Genomic DNA, 17,291 nt, shown 5'->3' with positions numbered 1-17,291 from the left:
TGTAAAATCATAGTATTGTTTTAACTATTATATTTTAAAAGTCTGCTGTTTGTTCCTTTACTGTGTTGTTTTTCCTGTCTAATTAGATCCATATAGATATCCCACGCATGAGTCCTGAAGGTTTTAAGCTTCAGCCCAAGTAACAGAGGTAAGATGATACCTAAAGAATCTTCTGGTTTTGGGAATAACCTGATATCACCACATTAGTTATTAATTTATATGACAATACTTGTTATTTTACTTCAGAACTAGCTTACAGTCAATAAAGAAGTTATAGGCTAAGAATAACAGTCTAAATATGAGTAGTAAAAAGGAAAATAATCTCATTAATCTCTTGCATCCAGTGTGTTTAGTTTTTCCTTTGGTCTTGTGCCTTTGAGGTTTTTCATTCCTTTTGTATATTTCATTAATAATGCATTTTTTTAAGTAGCCCAGAGCATAGTTTCTGTAGTTCTGTGTATTGGTCAAAATTATTCAGGGTCTGGAAGTTTTTATTCTAGTCTTTTACTTGGGAAATTCTCTTTTTGAGGATTTGTAGCATCACTGGTTTGTGTTCATCATTGACTTTGCTTCTTGGCAAGTTTTTATATGTTGAGTACACTATTTAAATTATTTTACTACCATAGTAGTAAAAGCAACTTTAAAATACAAATTCCAGTTAAGTATCTTCTGTAGAATATATTGAAATATTGAATGCCTTTCTTTTAAACTGAATTATTTGGATGAGAAGTTAAGTATCTTAATGAATGTTGACATTCAACTTCAGAATATAGAGATAGTTATAGAATACATTCTCCTAGAACAACACACTTTTCTTACTATTACTTGAGCATAATTAAACCAAAAAGGAAATACTATATCTAGGTAACTTCTTGCTAAGTAAATCCAGTATGTGAATAGAACATTGGTAACAAATATATTGACTAAAGTTTGTCTGGAATGTAGTTTCAGTTAATTTTGTGGGATCGTTAAGCATATGAAATTATTTAGGTCTCTTTACCAAAAGACGATAGAAAGGGAAATAACAACATTGCTCAGGTAGCATATTCATTTAATTTAGCTTACTGAGATATCATTTGGAAGTATTTTTTTCATAAACCCAGCATTGTTTTAATTTCTAGTTCTTGTTAAACTTGTATGAAGCTATGTTTTACTACTCTGTGAGAGTAGTAAGGAAATGGATGGAAAAATGAAGGAAATCTTGGAGGAGTGAGATGACAGCTGATTAGCACTAAAAAAAATTTAGCGTAAAACAAAGGTATTTTAATAATGTTCTGTTAGTTGCAGAGTGAATGGTCTTGAAGTACAGAAGAATAAGAATGTGAAAAGGGTGGATAGCAGCAGTTGGTGGGATAAGGGGAGATCTGGGAAGTGTTTGAGTTTTAAAGAAGTTATAGAGAACTGATTGACTTTTACTGATCCATCTGTATCATGAAAAATCCCCAATATCACGGGATTTTCATATGCTCAAAGTTTTCATAGCTCCAGTGATCTCCCGACTAGATGTGTGCTATTGGAGAGCGATCTTGTTTATGTCTTGCCTTTGTTCTTGTCTGATCCAAGACAGGTAGGCCCAACTTTGATGATATAATTGCTTGGTCTTATAAAAAACTAGTGCAAATGATGCTGCAAGTGTCATAACATCCAACTTCTCCCTTGTTTTTCCTCTCCCTTTCTGGGTTTTTGGAGCCATACTCAACGACCTGCCATGGACAGGGACACCTCCCAATAGACAGGCTGCTTATCTTTAACTGGATTTTGTTGAGATGGATCATATATGCTGTGTATTTCCTGTCTAAAGCTTGCATTGTATGAGAGAAGTAATTTCAAGGAAACAACACAGTTTAAAAGTAGTTTATAATTTTTTTTTCTCACCTTTTTTTTTTTTTCTTTGCTTTGGGAAACAAAAGTCAAATTCTCCAAAGCTTTCTTGATTAAAGCTTTTTGGGTTTTAGTGTTCCTTTGAAGTGGCAAAATTCGCCATGAAATTCAAAGTCTGCATTAAGCTAATGGATTCTCCTCTTTATGGGTATGATATAGTCTTATTGTTCTATGAATGAAAGTTAAATTCAAAGGAACAATAATTGATTGGTAATGACATCTCATGAGATGTAGTGGTTCATAGTAGAAAAGTTAATTCAAGTTTCTGTTGCTGGTTTGGCAATCAAGAAGGAAACCCTTTTGGGAAAGTGACCTTTTTAATGAATCCTATTTGAACACCATGATGAGTGCTGTATAGAAACTTAAATCAGTCTGCCTTTCAGGTACTCAGTGCTCATTTTTTCAATTCAGAACAGTAAATTAAACTTTATGAAAATGGGTAGGAAATTGAAAACACTATTTCAGTGTGTATTTGTTGAATTTCTGATTAGATGCTTTTGGGGATATTAAATCTGGTATGCCAATCACTGAAAGATCCCTCCTGCTCAATAATATTAAAAAACTCACCCAAACAAAAAATGCAACCACAGCCCCCACCTAGATATTAGTTCTCATACTTTGATTTTAAAAATGCTTTGAAATCCATAGGCACCTCAATTTACAATGCCAACTATGCATATTATCAGATTCTGAGGAAAGGGAAGGTAGAGTTGGCAGTATAACTTTTTAGGTTATTTGATTGAGTTATGCCTTCGTGCAAGCACTATTTTAATACTTTTACAATGGATATTTTGTTAGCTGTTATTTACTGAATTACTGGATTTTTTTTTGTTGTTTCTCACTGTGCATATTTTGTAAACCCATTGCACAGTAGTTTTCTTTAGCCTAGTACATTCAGCAGTTGTTCTTTAAATATGTTTTTCTAGTCACCTGCATCTGATACTTGTTTTCAAGAAGGTTGTTTGTATTTGCAGGATCTTACATATGTGTTCTTTATTTGAGTGAAATGAAGAATAACATTGATAATAACTAACATTACTGAAACTAGAAAGGCCAATGATAGAAGCAGGATGGATGGCTGTGAGCTAATTAACAAAGATTGATTGGAGGTTTTCAAACCAGTAAAACACGACATAAACAACTGTAATTACTTAAAGATATAATGTTGTAAAATGTAGAGGCAAACTGTAAATGGCAGAACTTAAGGTCTTTATACAGTTCTTCATACACAATGAAACCCCACTGGCTATTACTTGATGGGTATAGTTTGGTGGTTTTATTTAGTTTAATATCCAGTCCATATTAAAAACATGAGGTGAGAGGAACTAGAACCAAGGAAGAATTTATACTTAAAGATATAAGCATCCTGGCTAATGAAAACAAGAAGTGTTTGTGGAGAGAATTTACTAAATGAATATCTCCCTTTCTTCCTGATCTATACCCTGAAGCTGAAATCACACTGAGGAAAATCTGAGTCTTTGTGGCTGTAATGGATTAGACATGAGATGCGCTAATGCTTGTGTTTCGGTGTCTCCCAAAGCTTTTCATAGTATTTGTTGACAGCCCTCTTGTTCTGTGGATTTTCAGCATTCTAGGGAGACAAAACCCTGGAGACTGATGGAAGTTGATTCTCCAGAAAAGCCTGTGGTGGGATATTGCTGTTTGGAACTTATTTTCAAAGCAAAAGTACATATGTGTTTCAGCTTCATGTGGAGCTCATGTGGCCTGTTATAGGACTCAAGCACCTGGATGCAAGTTCATATATGCCTAGACCTTTCCTTACTTGAAAATGGATGTAGGTTGGCTTTTAAGCTAAAGAATAAGATTTCTACTTCAACTGGAATTAGAATAATGAATTACTTTATCTAGCAAAAACTTGAAGTGAGACTGAATAGAAATAATATAGGATTCATAAGCTAATCTTCCTCTACCTATTGCATCCTTTCAGGCAGGTCTTTTATGGACATCCTTGAAGCCTGAGCATTCCTTTACTTCTGAGGTTGCAGAGAACTACCTCTCTTTGAGGTCCTTGCAAAGTCTTTCCTTTGTTATTAGAACTGAGACCTGCTCTTAAGACCAACGTAGTCCTTTGGTTTGAGTTCTTCTGGCTTGGCTCCAGTTACCTGCCTCTGCTTTCTGGCTTCTTGAGTAGACATTTCAGGGAGAGAGCAAACGTTCTTTGGCTTCAGAAGGTTGTAGTTCATTGAGTACCTGTAATTAGGGCAAAGCACATAGCAGCTTCCATGTTGCATGAATGTTGCATGTTCAGAAGCAAGTAATTGAGAGGAAATACAGCTTGTCACAGACCTAAATTATGAAAGTTCTGTGATTTCCATGCTCTGTACTCTTCTCATGTTGTCCTTCACACGATCAGATATGTTGTGGCCTTAGAAGCTTTTGCAGAACCTAAGCACAGTGCGGTTTACAGAGTTAAGGGGGTGAGGTTGTGCGGTACAGCAGGCAATATTTTACGTTTCCTGGTTTTATTTCATGTTTTTTTAATTAACAAGTATACATTCTTCTTAAGTCTAGAACTCCACACTGCAGTACTAGGCAATTTTAACTATTAGGCAATCTCTTTTTGTGGATGTGCTATTAAAAGCTCTAAGCTATATGAAGTAACTTTTTTGTGTTATTTAGGCATAAGTAGAATATGGTATTGATAAAATACTTCTTTCAAAGAGGTGAAAAATCATGGGAAGATAATTTAATATTTCTGCCTCTTAAGGAAAGAGGGATTTTATATTATTGGAAAAGCTCCAGTAAATAAGTGCTACTTTGTTGTAACTACTCTAGCTGAATTATGTACTAGATTGGCTTTAACATGTGCTAATATCCCACAAATACTTCCTTTTAGAGGATTACTTAGCGTCAGAAGTTAATTATGAGCACTAGTGTTCATTTGTTTTCATATGCATATTTTTGTACTAGTAACTCTGATTTTAAATTTGTCCTTGTTTAATTTTCAAGTTTCTTGTTTAAAATGTGCTTATTTCTTGATAAATTATCTGATAGTTTATTTAACTCTTTTTCAGATCTTTGAAAGAATTTTGTTTATCTGGGCAATACGTCATCCAGCCAGTGGATATGTTCAGGGCATAAATGATCTTGTTACACCTTTTTTTGTAGTCTTCATTTGCGAATATATAGGTAAGATTTGTCTTAATACTGAACTATGAATAGTTACTGATTTTGGAACAGGATCTTCATTTCAATCTTAACAGTGAATTTGGACTAGCTAACAAAGCATAATTTGATACAAGAATATTAAAGTAAATTTTTGTAATTATAAATCTGTATAGTTCTATTTAAATATAATACATACTGAGAAGCAATCGGACTGTAAGTAGTCAGTAAAGTTCAGGAATCCTTCAGATTTCTATTCCAAACAACATCCCCTACCCCGCACCCCACCAAAACCAAACCAACCATTTAAAACCCTCTGTAGAAGTTGCAGATGGTGTTTTCGTTTGTCAGATCTGAAAGCAGGGGAAAGAAGCACAATCTAGCATTTACTTTCATCTTGTTTTATAGTTAAGAAGTGTTCATCAATCCTGATACTTTTTTCTTCATACTTGATTTTATTCTCCTTTTCTCTCTCTCTCTCTCTCTCTTTCTTTCTTCCGAGTCATGCTTTTTGTGAATATTTTAAATTGAACATATTAAATGAGGACGTGTTTAAAAAATCAAACGTAACAACAACAACAAACCCCCCCCTACTACGGCAAGTAAAAATCTGCCATAAAGCAAGGAAAGCTTTTAAATGAGCGGCAGGGACATTAAGTAGAGGGAACTATTAAACTGGATCAGTGGCTGAAAGAATAGCAACCTGGAATAAAGGTCTGAAAATTAAGGGAGCAGTAGTCAAATTTCTGTGGTTAAGATCTCTGCTTTTCTGGGGCTTACAGCACTACTAAAAGAGTAGTGTGAACAGCTTTATTTCTGTTGCATTTTTGGACTTTCATATAAATATACTTTTTAAGAAGTTCTTTGTGGCAAACTCTGATATTGGCTAGAAGCTCATCTCTTATTTGAATATCATTAATATTTTAAATTTACGTATGAGTTCTTAAACAATAAGAATATGGTTTGTTAACAATAATTCATTAATAATTTGGATGTAGCTATGGATATAACAGGTAACGTTAGAATGAAAACTCACAATGTTTACGTGTAAACTTGACCAATGTGTTGTCTGGCTACTTCAGTGAGGCTGTACATAGTGGATTTTTCTTACCTTATCTATGCAAGATACCCATTGCTGTCTTAATCCAGGTTGATTAGATTTAATGAAGGACAGATTATCCTTGAGTGGATGACAGAGTATCCATTTACTCATTTATATAGCAACACCTCTGTTGGTTTGTTCATTTCTTGTTTCATAGGGGGACATTTCATTGCTAAGCAACTAATGAGAACTACTGCTGCTTTCTCCCTAATCATCTCTTAAATAGGGTAGTGGCCTACTCCTGAGAGTACTTGCAGTTTTTGCCTTTTACTCCATCATTTGACAGATAATGAAAATGTTCTTAATGATCCTAGAACAGTAGGGTCTCTAGTAGACTTTAGGGTTGTTAATTGAAATAAGGAGTTCAAATGAGATGTGATTAGAGAATTGATATTCCGTGTTAAATAGACCATTTAATTAATATGGTAAATAAGTTTGTCTTTACTACCAACTTACATTTGGACACCCTGGTGGTTGTTAATATGTTTGTCAGTACTCTTGTATTGAGGAGGATAGCTGCTACAGGAAGTGTATAGTGAACAGAGACAAAACTCAAGAACTAACAACTGTAAAAGATATTTTGCCATTGAAAACTTATGAAACTCAGAAACCCGTATTCGAAAATCTCACTTAAAACATAATTTTTATGTAATAAGAAAGATACTGAAATGAAGATATTTTCTTTAGTATAGTAGTGGTCCTGGCTAAGTGCTAATAGCAGTTATTTCCCCTAGTGACATTAAAAAACTTTCTAAGATTTTTCTCTAAGTAGCTTTTTGATTGGAGTCTTTCTAATGTATTGAAGTTACACTGAGTGATGCATTCAAGTTAGAATGAAAAAGAGCATGCATTTTACTTAAACTTGAAATGACGTTTAGTTTATGAAATACCTCAAAAATCCAGAGATTTGTAATAAACTTATAGAATGATTCAGAACTCTGACAATGAGTTGTGCTTGAGAAATTTAAATAGAAATAAATTCATAATTGCTGAAGCTTCCTAGCAAGAATGTTTAAACTATTAGTATATTTAATATTTACTCTAGTTATCCTTTTTATTTATCTTAGGTTTTTACTCTAGATCTTATTGCTTGCTTTGATTTTAATTGGATATTGGTTTGTGCATTAAATTGTGTTATTTATTGCTTTCTCTTAAGTATTGTTTTTTGTTTGCTCCATTTAAGTGAAACCATTTTATTGCAGTTCTGAGTCACTTGGGCCCCGATTCATTCCATTAAAGTGATAATGCCTTTTATTTTAGATTTTCTATAATTAAAAAAGAGGTCTTGAAGGATTATTAAAGAGAAATAATCCATTATTATTATTAACAATGCTACTAGTAATAAATCTGTGCTGATTAGATCATCTGATGGTATATCCTCATAAGGTTTATGCACAGTTGCAGTTTTATCAAGTATTTTAGTGGGAGGAAAGCTGTGGTTATTTTAGCTTTATGACAAGTGAATGAATGCTTAATCTTTAATCTTGCATAACAAGCATGTGACACATTTATTCTAGTGATGGGCATCTTTCTGCTTTGCTACAGACATCTGAAAACCATTTTGAAATTGTTAAAGAACTTCTGAAGATAGAAATTACATGCATGGAAGTCATAATTTACTTGCCTAGTAAGATTTTTCATTCAAATCTGAATGCCATAAAAGTAGGTTTGTGGGTCTTTTTATAAATACCAAAGTCATAAATGTTTTGATGGTTTAGTATTGATTGAGGTACTTAATTTTTGCATGTCGGTTCACACATTTAGAATAGGTTGAGTGACTCAGTGTAGGAATTGTGTACGCTAAATGTTGAAAGCTCTCTTTCAACCTTTCCAACATTGTTAATGTGATCAAAGTGTAATTTGGTAATGTCTCATTAGTTCCCCACTCTGCAATAAAAGCAGAATACTGTAAGGTTTTCAGCAAGATAAAACTAGTATGCCAGGGGAGGAAAAACTGCAATTCAAGAAATTTCAGAGCGGGTAGGTACCCGCCCCTGCTGGAATACAGTAGATTCAGTTTAGGATTTCTGGTTTAAATTAGGAGGAGAAGGAATTTAAACAGTAGCATTCTCATACCGGATAATTGTGTATCTCAGTCTCGACCATTATATTTTTTCCTTCATGAGAAACACTGGAGATCCGTTAGCTTCTTCTGCCGTAATATAGCACTTCCTTTCAAATTTCAAACACTAGTGGTACAGAAAATATTTTGTGCTTACGTCTAACCTCCTACATGACATAGCACTGTTACAACAGTGGTGTTAGAACAAATGCTGATTACTGTCAGGGCAATTTTCCTGAAAGCTCTGTGTTTTTGTAGCATATTAGTTTGTGTCAAAACTAATCTCATCCATGTAGATGAAATTCCAGACACATCTTTCTTAATGAGGTAAGATAAACCACATGACTGCTGACTGTTCGCTTAATTAATGTGTACAAGGACATTTTGCCCGGGATTGCAAGGCCTATTTCAAGTTGTCACAAGTGTTGCTCTCTTTATAGCCCTTCCTGTTGCTCTGGCTTCCACTTGATCTACCTTGTTTCCACATATTAAGTTGTGCTGCACAATTGCCTGTGGTTTCTTGCTCATGGAGTCAGCTACATTTCACTACTTCTGGCATTTCAGTGATTCACTGGGCCTTGTGTGTATATCCAGAACTGCAGAGGACCTGGATTTATTCACCATCCAGAGAGATGAAACCTGTAGATAAGGATGCATGTCAGGCCACTGCTAAGTGCGATGGCTTCATGAGATCACTTTGAGACCCCTGGCAGTGTTGGCTCAAGAGCAAATTAGGAGTTCTGAGGACGTAAAGGGCAGAAAAATGAACACCAGTCTAGCATTTCATCATTTTATGTCAGAAAAAGAATGTCAAGAAAAGTAAGGCTGCTGAAGATGGAAATGGTGATTGAGATGTTGTCAGCAGTCTTCTGGCAACAGAGAAGCTATAGGCAGTTTGAAGATGCTTACAAGAACTCATGAACTGAAAGCTTTGGAAAGAGGGGACTTACCCTTGTAAGTATTTTTCTTGTAATCTTAAATCCTTTTATAGAGGACATTAAATGCAACTTCTGTTACCTAGTGTTTTTTTAACAGATACTGCTATGACTTTATGGACAAATTCTTGCAGCCTCAAATCCTAAAGGGATTGGGATGGTAATTAGTTCCAGACCAGTGTTACTGTGAGAACACAGAGGTTCTTTTGTCCTGGAAAAGTCTATGGATAGCTCCCTCACTTACCTTTCTTTCTGTTCCCTCTCATGTGTCACTGGAAGTCTGTGTCCTTAAAATGGGATTTCTTATTGGTTATTCTCTTGTTCTTTCCTTTTTAGCTGCGAGTATATGCAAATATCTGCTGCAAATAATTAATTTTAAAATCGTTCATTTTATTTTTTCCTGTAGTTTGTTGAATACTGTGTCTTGAATTTAACGTTAGTTTCGTAGTTTAATTGCAGTAACATTTCAGAGCATTGTTATCACTGTCTGAGGTAATTCCTCAGTGTTTATTTATAAAATATGAAAAAAAGTGATCAATTTAGCAGATTTTTTTTTAATAAAGAGAATTATCATTTTTATGCACTAAGTAAATCTATTTAGAATGTACATAAAACTGAACTTCTGAATGATGAGGCAGTAAGCCAGAGTGTAAAGAGTATTAATCCACTGACTTCTTAAAGCTACTATAAGATTTTTCCAGTACTTTACAGGGTAAAAATTTGTTTAACATGCATTATTTCCTTAATAAGAACAAGCTGAATTCTTGATTTTTGCAGTATGTTGAGTAATCTAAGGTAATTAATAAGAACAAGCTGAAATCTTGGTTTTTGCAGTATGTTGAGTAATCTAAGGTAATTAATCCTGCTATCTAAATACCTAGACCTTTTGTATTCAGTTCTACCAAATCACTGGTACTTGGAGAATTGTGAGTGGGGCTCATGTGTTTGGATTTTGAGGAGATAAAGTGGAAAAGATGTAATGTATATGTAGTTATTCTGCTTAGAAGAGGCTGAGTGAAATGGAAGGAATGACGAATTGAGCAAGGAGCTGTAACAGGATTAACTGGGTACTTCTTTCTTTCCCAGGCCCTTCATGTGGCTGGAGATTGAAAGAATCATCCTTGCAGTCTTCTGGTTTGTAAGGAAAGAAATCTCCCAGTACTGAGTGCTCAGGAATGTGAGAGATGAAAAGATTTTATATGTATTTGTTGTATTGCTCCTGAACTTTTCTGATAATTTTGACATTATACTTTGTTACAAACTTCTACTGTTTTAATGCTTTCCTTTGTTCAAATAAATACTTGTTTATAAACAATATGATAGTAAAATGTTTTCATTTATACATTTGTGTGAAATTATTTATGAAACTTACACAAATTAGATTTGCATAAGAGCACTGACATGAAGCATAACTGACATTTTGACATTTTAATACAGCCTCATTTTTTAAAACTATTGCTAAACTTGTGTGAAGTATTCAAAATAATTTAAGTCACTCTTCTATTATGTGAAAATTCAATGCCACAAGTTTCCTTTTGATCACATTGAATTTCCTCTCCTTAATGCGAATCACCAATTGTACACATTCCTCTGTTAAGATCCTCAATGTAGCTGAGCTGCTCATTGATCTGAAACTTGACTTAACTGTCAATTCTCTTTGAGGTGCGCTATACTTTCACATATTACGTAACACTTACTGCTTTATATATGTGTGTGTATATGCTATAATATGACACAGAAATTGTTTGGCACTATCTCAGGCAGCTGTGAGATAACCAGCATTCACTTTCAGTTTCTAGGAATATATTCCCCCACGTTCACCCCACTGATGCACCAATCTGTTGTCCAGTGGAAGTTTTTTGAAAGTAGTACAGTGGTAGCTGAGGAGAGGGAAGACTGTCATGAGTGAAATAAACAGCATTTGGATTTAGTTTTACACATTGATGATTCCTACTTTGCATCATGGAGGAGGTGAAGAAGCTCCACAAGTAAGCAGAGACCTGAGTTGTGCCTTTCCATAGGGCTGAGGACTTGATATTTTTGTACCAGTCTTCTGTGCTGTGTGATGGCACTGACTTAAGACTGCAGTGGCAAAGCAGCTAGAAATGATGGTGCTAAAAGAGAGTCTTGACAGGGCATTGTTGAATAGAGTTTGGGGAGCTAAATTATATTTTGTCCCGTTTGTTTATGGTTTGGCTGATTCTATTTCATTTAGAAGCTTCCTGAGACACTACTATAGATCTCAGTTCTTCCTCACATCTTCTTTTTTGTACCACTTACCAGATTCTTCAGTTGGAGTCCAGCTATTCTTTTCTTGTGGAAATAGTAATTGCCTTATTTTTAAGTCACTGCAGTTTTTAGGCTCTGATGCTTACAGTTGTTATAATTGATCTTTAAAATATATACATATCCTTTTGTAACTTGGAAGGTTGGGTGTTTTTTTTTTTCATTTAAGGGAAATGAATATTTCACAATATCTGAGCAATTTTCTTCATTAAAATATAACATAGCTTTTCAGGCCTAATTGGGCAAAGAAATCTTAGATTTTACATTCTTCTATTCACTTTAATCAAGGAGGAGAATCCATGTGGAAATAACTAGCAGTGAATCGTTTTGTCAGCTAGCGATGCTTGCCATAATATATAGCTCTGTCTAGGATTGGTTAATAAAACAGTATATTTGGAGACAATGCAAACACAACTGTAAGAAGATTGTGGGTATTATTAAGAGGAGATCTCATGCTTAGTTTATGAAGGGTTAGGGAATAAGAGAGCCTGAAGGACGGCAGATATATATGCAGGACTTGTGGAGTGGAGAACTGTTTAATAGAGGGGCAATGAACTATAAATTGCCTTTAATATGTTGATCCTCTTGTTTTTGCGTTTGGTTACTTATTTACTTATTTTACTTTATTTACAATTTTTTTAGAGCACTTTCTTCTGGCTTAGTGTTATAGAACTATTTCAACTAAGGACTGTTTTTTTTTCATGTAGTTATAAAAGCTCTACTGAATATAGCTGAGCTTTATCCAGGTATGCACTTTGTATGTGGTTTGCTAGTGATTCCATGCTGTTTTTCCCTGGTTGTTTAACCTACTGGAAGTCAGTGGTGGCATTCGGTATCAAATATATGCGTGATTGTCTGCATAAGCTCTCACTTAGTCTGCTTTGGTCAAAATGAGGCAATTTACTGAATTAGTTTTAGATTTTTAGCATGTTGAACCAACCCAATTAATGCTACTAGCATTTCTTGGAGTATAGTAACCTTGAGAAGGTGTTAGTATTGAGCAGCTGAACACACCTACAAGTAACGGTTTGGTATACTTCTGTGATAATAAGCTAGCTTACACACTTACAAGAGCTTACTGGTAATCAAATATATTAATAACGAATATATATGTAGCAATATACTATGTGCTGTAGAATTCATGTTCCTTCAGATTCCATGTGGTGTTTCAAGAAGTTAATGTACCCTGCCTGTCCTGGCCTCATTTCACTGCTCTTTAAATTTAAACAGTGGAGCTGCGTATTTGGGTATTTCCAAATTGGGTTTCATTGGGCATGAAGAGGTTTGCTTGTTTCGTGCTTGGGTCATAGAGCTAAATCAAGGCTTGCTGCTGTCCAAACTGGTAGTTTCACTTTGTCTTTCTCAACCCAAACATGTCTTCCTGTCTTCTTTCTTTGGTCAACATTGACTTTTCTATGGCAGAAGTGATCCATTCAGTTGAACTGGCCCCATAATATAATGAATAACTTTTAGCTCTCACTTCAGGCATCAGAGATGAACGTTAGTACTGATGTGGAGGCAGAAGCATGTTAGGGAAGAAGGGAGAAGCAAGATATCCATTTCAAGCCAGGTAGCTCTTAAGACTGCTTTAGATGTATTATTAAACAGCACCCTCATAATGAGTCTTTGTGAATTCCACTTATTTTGTGCTTGTGAGTATGGGAGGACTCATAAAACTATCTCAACAGACAGATGTAGGGTATGATAACCTACTTTTTCTAATATTTTTACTTTCTAGTAGTGCTTTGAGTGGCCATGATTTATTATAATTGACAATACTGTTCTACAAAATCAATCCTCTGTCTTTGTGTTTCAATTTTGATTTCACTCTCCTCAATACACTGTCTGATTCCCCAGCTAATTATATAACAGTTCATCTGAAACATTAGATGCATGGATGCATCCAGTAGACTTCTTAGAGAAAGATTTGAAACTGAACACATTTTTATCAATAATTGTGATAGTTGAACACTGTAAATATATTTTCTAATTACCAGCTTCAGTTTCAAGGCTAGTTTTAAAAGATATTTGATACATAAACTTCTTTTATACCTACTGAAAATTCCCTGAGATTCTTCGCTTATCGTATGTAGAGTTGTTTTTAATGTTACTTCTTTCATGTTTTCTATAACCTTAATTCTTTTTAAAGTAGTTCCATAGATCTTTGTAACCAAAGTATTCGAAGTTGTATCATAGTAGTGGGATAGAGAAAATAACTCTAGGTATCTTCATTGAAACAAAATTAAGTTATTGGAAATCTATTTGCTTAACTGCACAAATTGCAAAATCAAAATTCTCATTCTTATAAACTGGCACATATCACAAGTTTGAATAAAGTGTGGGTTGTGATAAAATGTCTTATTTAGTTTGATTACAGAACTATAGTATTAATAGTGCTGAGTATTCAGTTCATAAAAGTGTATTATTAAAGGAAGTAAGATGTGCTCTGAGCTTATCTGCCCAGAAAAAATGAACTTATTTTAACTAAAACTTTTCTGTGGATACTTATAAAAAAAGATTCCTGTGTATTTGAAGTAGAATAAGCCTAATTAGAGTTAGATTTCTCTGGCTGTGGTTTGCAGTTGTTGTCAGAAGTGAAAAAGAGACATTAAGATTATTCTAGTAAGTATATCCAACTGCTTAATTGCCTATTATTCTTAGTTCGCTGAGAGAAAATTAGTATTTTGAGTAATTATATTAATTACTCGTATTGTCTTATGACTTGTTTTTTTTTTTTTTTTTTAAAAATATAAACCCCCTGAGCCCTGAAATTTTAAAGTATTTTAGTCTCTCAGACTTTCGTAAGCTCTTTAATAGTCTTCAAAGAAAGGATAGTCCATATAATGAAAACGTAGGCTTTAGAATGTTATTGCTGAATGGAAAGAAAACAGCACATAAATGTATGTGAAAGATACGTACAAAAAGAAAATCACTTACAGGGAGTCTACTGTCTTGTTGATGTAAAATTTTAATATTTAACCATTTTGTTTGTTAGTATAATTATCAGGAACGTTGGAATTCAGCTCATGAAAGAAAAGCATTGGACGTGTTTTAAGTACTAAAACATGTAGAAGGAAAAGCTCACAACCCATGACCTGTTGAAAAGTAAAGTAATAATTCTTCAGTTTTACTATTAAATAAACTTTTCTGTTGTACTTAGTCTTTCATACTCTAGTTATCAATCTAATTTCAAGTTTGGATGATAAGGGTGAATGAAAACCTGTCATAGCTTTATTAATCTATCTGAGTTATATAAAGCTTCTCTATCACTGCTTCTAATTTGAATCAGTTTGCTTTCTATTTTCAGAGTGTAAAGTGGACTCTCCTAAAACTGAATAGGATGGTTGCATTGCTTTATAAGATTACTATTTAGAGTCTAGATATTAATGTTATTTTTTTGGCTATTCAAGCGATATTCCAGATAATGCTGTCTTTGAGTCTTGTAGCTCTGAACTGTTGTATTAGGTTGGTGGAAAAATAATTGCAGTTTTAAACCATCAGCTTTAAAGCAGTATACCTCAATGTTGAACATAATTTATTAACTGAAATAAGAATCATTGGAAACTACACATTTTTGCTGATGAGAAACATGTCTGCATATTTCAGTAGCATAGAAATCTGGAGTTCTGGAACTGATGAGTTCTTTGAAGGTATTCTGGGCTGCTGCCTGATTGTGGAATGCCTTCTTTTGCAGGAAGTTGTCAAGATGCTTGAAAATATGGTAATCGGTGGGAGAGAGGTCTGATGAGGAAGGTGGTTGAGGTAGAGTTCCATAGCAGAGTTTGTGCAGCTTCTGTAGACTCATTTGTGAGAGTGCAGTCAGGAGTTGTCCTGAAGAAGAACTGATCCTTTTCGATTGGCCAATGGAGGATGTGAACTTCGCAATTCTTGGTGCATTTTTGACTTTATAGAATCATAGAATAGTTAGGGTTGGAAGGGACCTTAAAGATCATTTAGTTCCAACCCCCCTGCCATGGGCAGGGACATCCCCCTAGATCAGGCTGCCCAACTCTCCATCCAACCTGGCCTTGAACACCGCCAGGGATGGGGCAGCCACAACTTCCCTTGGCAATCTGTTCCAGTGTCTTGCTACTCTCATGGTGAAGAAATTTTTTCTAATGTCCAGTCTAAATCTGCCCCTCTCCAGTTTATACCCATTTCCCTTCGTTCTGTCCCCACAAGCCTTTATGAATAGCCCCTCTCCAGCTTTCTTGTAGGCCCCCTTCAGGTACTGGAAAGTCGCTGTAAGATCTCTGAGCCTTTTTCTCTCCAGGCTGAATGAGCCCAACTCTCTCAGCCTGTGCTTGTAGGGAAAGTGCTACAGCTTTCCAGTCATCTTTGTAGCCCTCCTCTGGACCCCTTCCAACAGCTCCATATCCGTCTTACATTGAGGATTCCAGAACTGGACACAATACTCCAGATGAGGTCTCACAAGAGAGGTATAGAGGGGCAGAATCACTTCCCTCGCCCTGCCAGCCACGCTTCTTTTGATGCAGCCCAGGATACAGTTAGCATTCTGGGCTGCAAGCACACATTGCTGGCTCATGTCGAGCTTCTCATCAATCAGCACCCCAAGTCCTTCCATGCAGGGCTGCTCTCAAGCACGTCATCCCCCATCGTGTACTGAAAACAGGGATTGCCCCGACCCAGGCACAGGACGTTACACTTGGCCTTGTTGAACCTCATGAGGTTCTCACAAGCTCACTTCTCCAGTCTGTCCATGTCCCTCTGGATGACATCCCATCCTTCTGGTGTGGCAACTACACCACTCAGCTTGATGTCATCTGCAAGCTTGCTGAGGGTGCACTCAATCTCGCTGTCAATATCATTGATAAAGATATTAAAGATATTAAACAGCAGTACTTCTCTGCGGCAATAGTTTTGCCAGGATTTCAGAAGTTGTAGCAGATTGCACTTGCCAACCACCAAACAGTGTCCATAACCTTCTTTTAAGGCACCTTTGGTTTGGGAAGTGTTTTAGTGCTCCTCCTTAGTTCAGCCACTGGACAGAATGCTGTTGGTTTGTTGTATTCCATTCCATGTAAGTCCATTTTCTGTCACGCGTCACAATGCAATCAACAAATGGATTGGTTTTGTTGTGCAAAAAAGCAGACTTTAAAGCGGTGATTTTCTGATTTTTGTTTAGATTGCAGGCTCCCATTTCTTGAGCTTGTTTTTTCAGTTTGATGCAAATGTTTTACAACTGTTGAATGGTCAACATTAAGTTCTTCTGCAAACTCTAGAGCTGTTTTACCTGGATCCACTTCAGTATCGGCCTTCAATTGGTTGTCATCTATCACAGAAGGACATCCACAATCCTCCCCATCTTCAAGGCTCTCATTTCCATTACAAAGCTTTTGGAACCAATGTTGAGCTGTACATTCATTGGCAGTACATTGGCCAAATGCTTGGTTGATATTGCTAGCAGTTCCTCCTGTTTTACGTCCTCGTTTGAACTCATACAAAAAAAAAAATCACTCAAATTTGCTTTTCCCCCCCATCTTTAATTTGACAGTGTAATAGAAAAAAAAAATAAACAGTGAAAACAAAACCATTAGCATAAATAAGTAGAGTGAATTCCATGCTTTAAGATACTATACTACACGAACGCTATTTAATAAAAGTTTAATTCAAAATAAGCATCACAGTTTGCAATGACAGAAGTGAGTTATTTTTGCACCAACCTAATATATATATTTGTGGGCAAAATATCAAAATATAATTCAAGATGACAGTTTGGTTTAAAAATTTTTTCATGACCTTGCGTTTGAGAAATAAGAGAAGTACATATTTGCTTAAGTTGTTTTTCTTTTTACTTCGGAAAGGATTTGCTCTGTACCTTTGTACTAGTGTCATAATATTCTAAAACACACTGAAATAATATATTTGTCTAAAACCA

At 35.2% G+C, this 17,291-nt stretch overlaps 1 protein-coding gene across 2 annotated transcripts in view; it reads left to right on the top strand.

Annotated features, from left to right (window-relative positions):
- Positions 1-17,291, top strand: part of TBC1D22A (TBC1 domain family member 22A) — a 169,342-nt gene that overhangs the window by 32,907 nt on the left and 119,144 nt on the right. For both annotated transcript variants that reach the window (XM_054065116.1, XM_054065109.1), the window contains 3 exons: positions 87-139; positions 3,495-3,504; positions 4,917-5,031. In XM_054065116.1, the coding sequence (XP_053921091.1) occupies positions 87-139; positions 3,495-3,504; positions 4,917-5,031 (178 nt within the window). The remainder of the gene's footprint in view (positions 1-86; positions 140-3,494; positions 3,505-4,916; positions 5,032-17,291) is intronic.

Source organism: Cuculus canorus, chromosome 1, assembly GCF_017976375.1.
Source record: "Cuculus canorus isolate bCucCan1 chromosome 1, bCucCan1.pri, whole genome shotgun sequence".
In the NCBI taxonomy this organism is placed as follows: Eukaryota; Metazoa; Chordata; class Aves; order Cuculiformes; family Cuculidae; genus Cuculus; species Cuculus canorus.
Note: the sequence above shows the minus strand (reverse complement) of the source record. Positions and strands in the feature narration are given on the sequence as shown.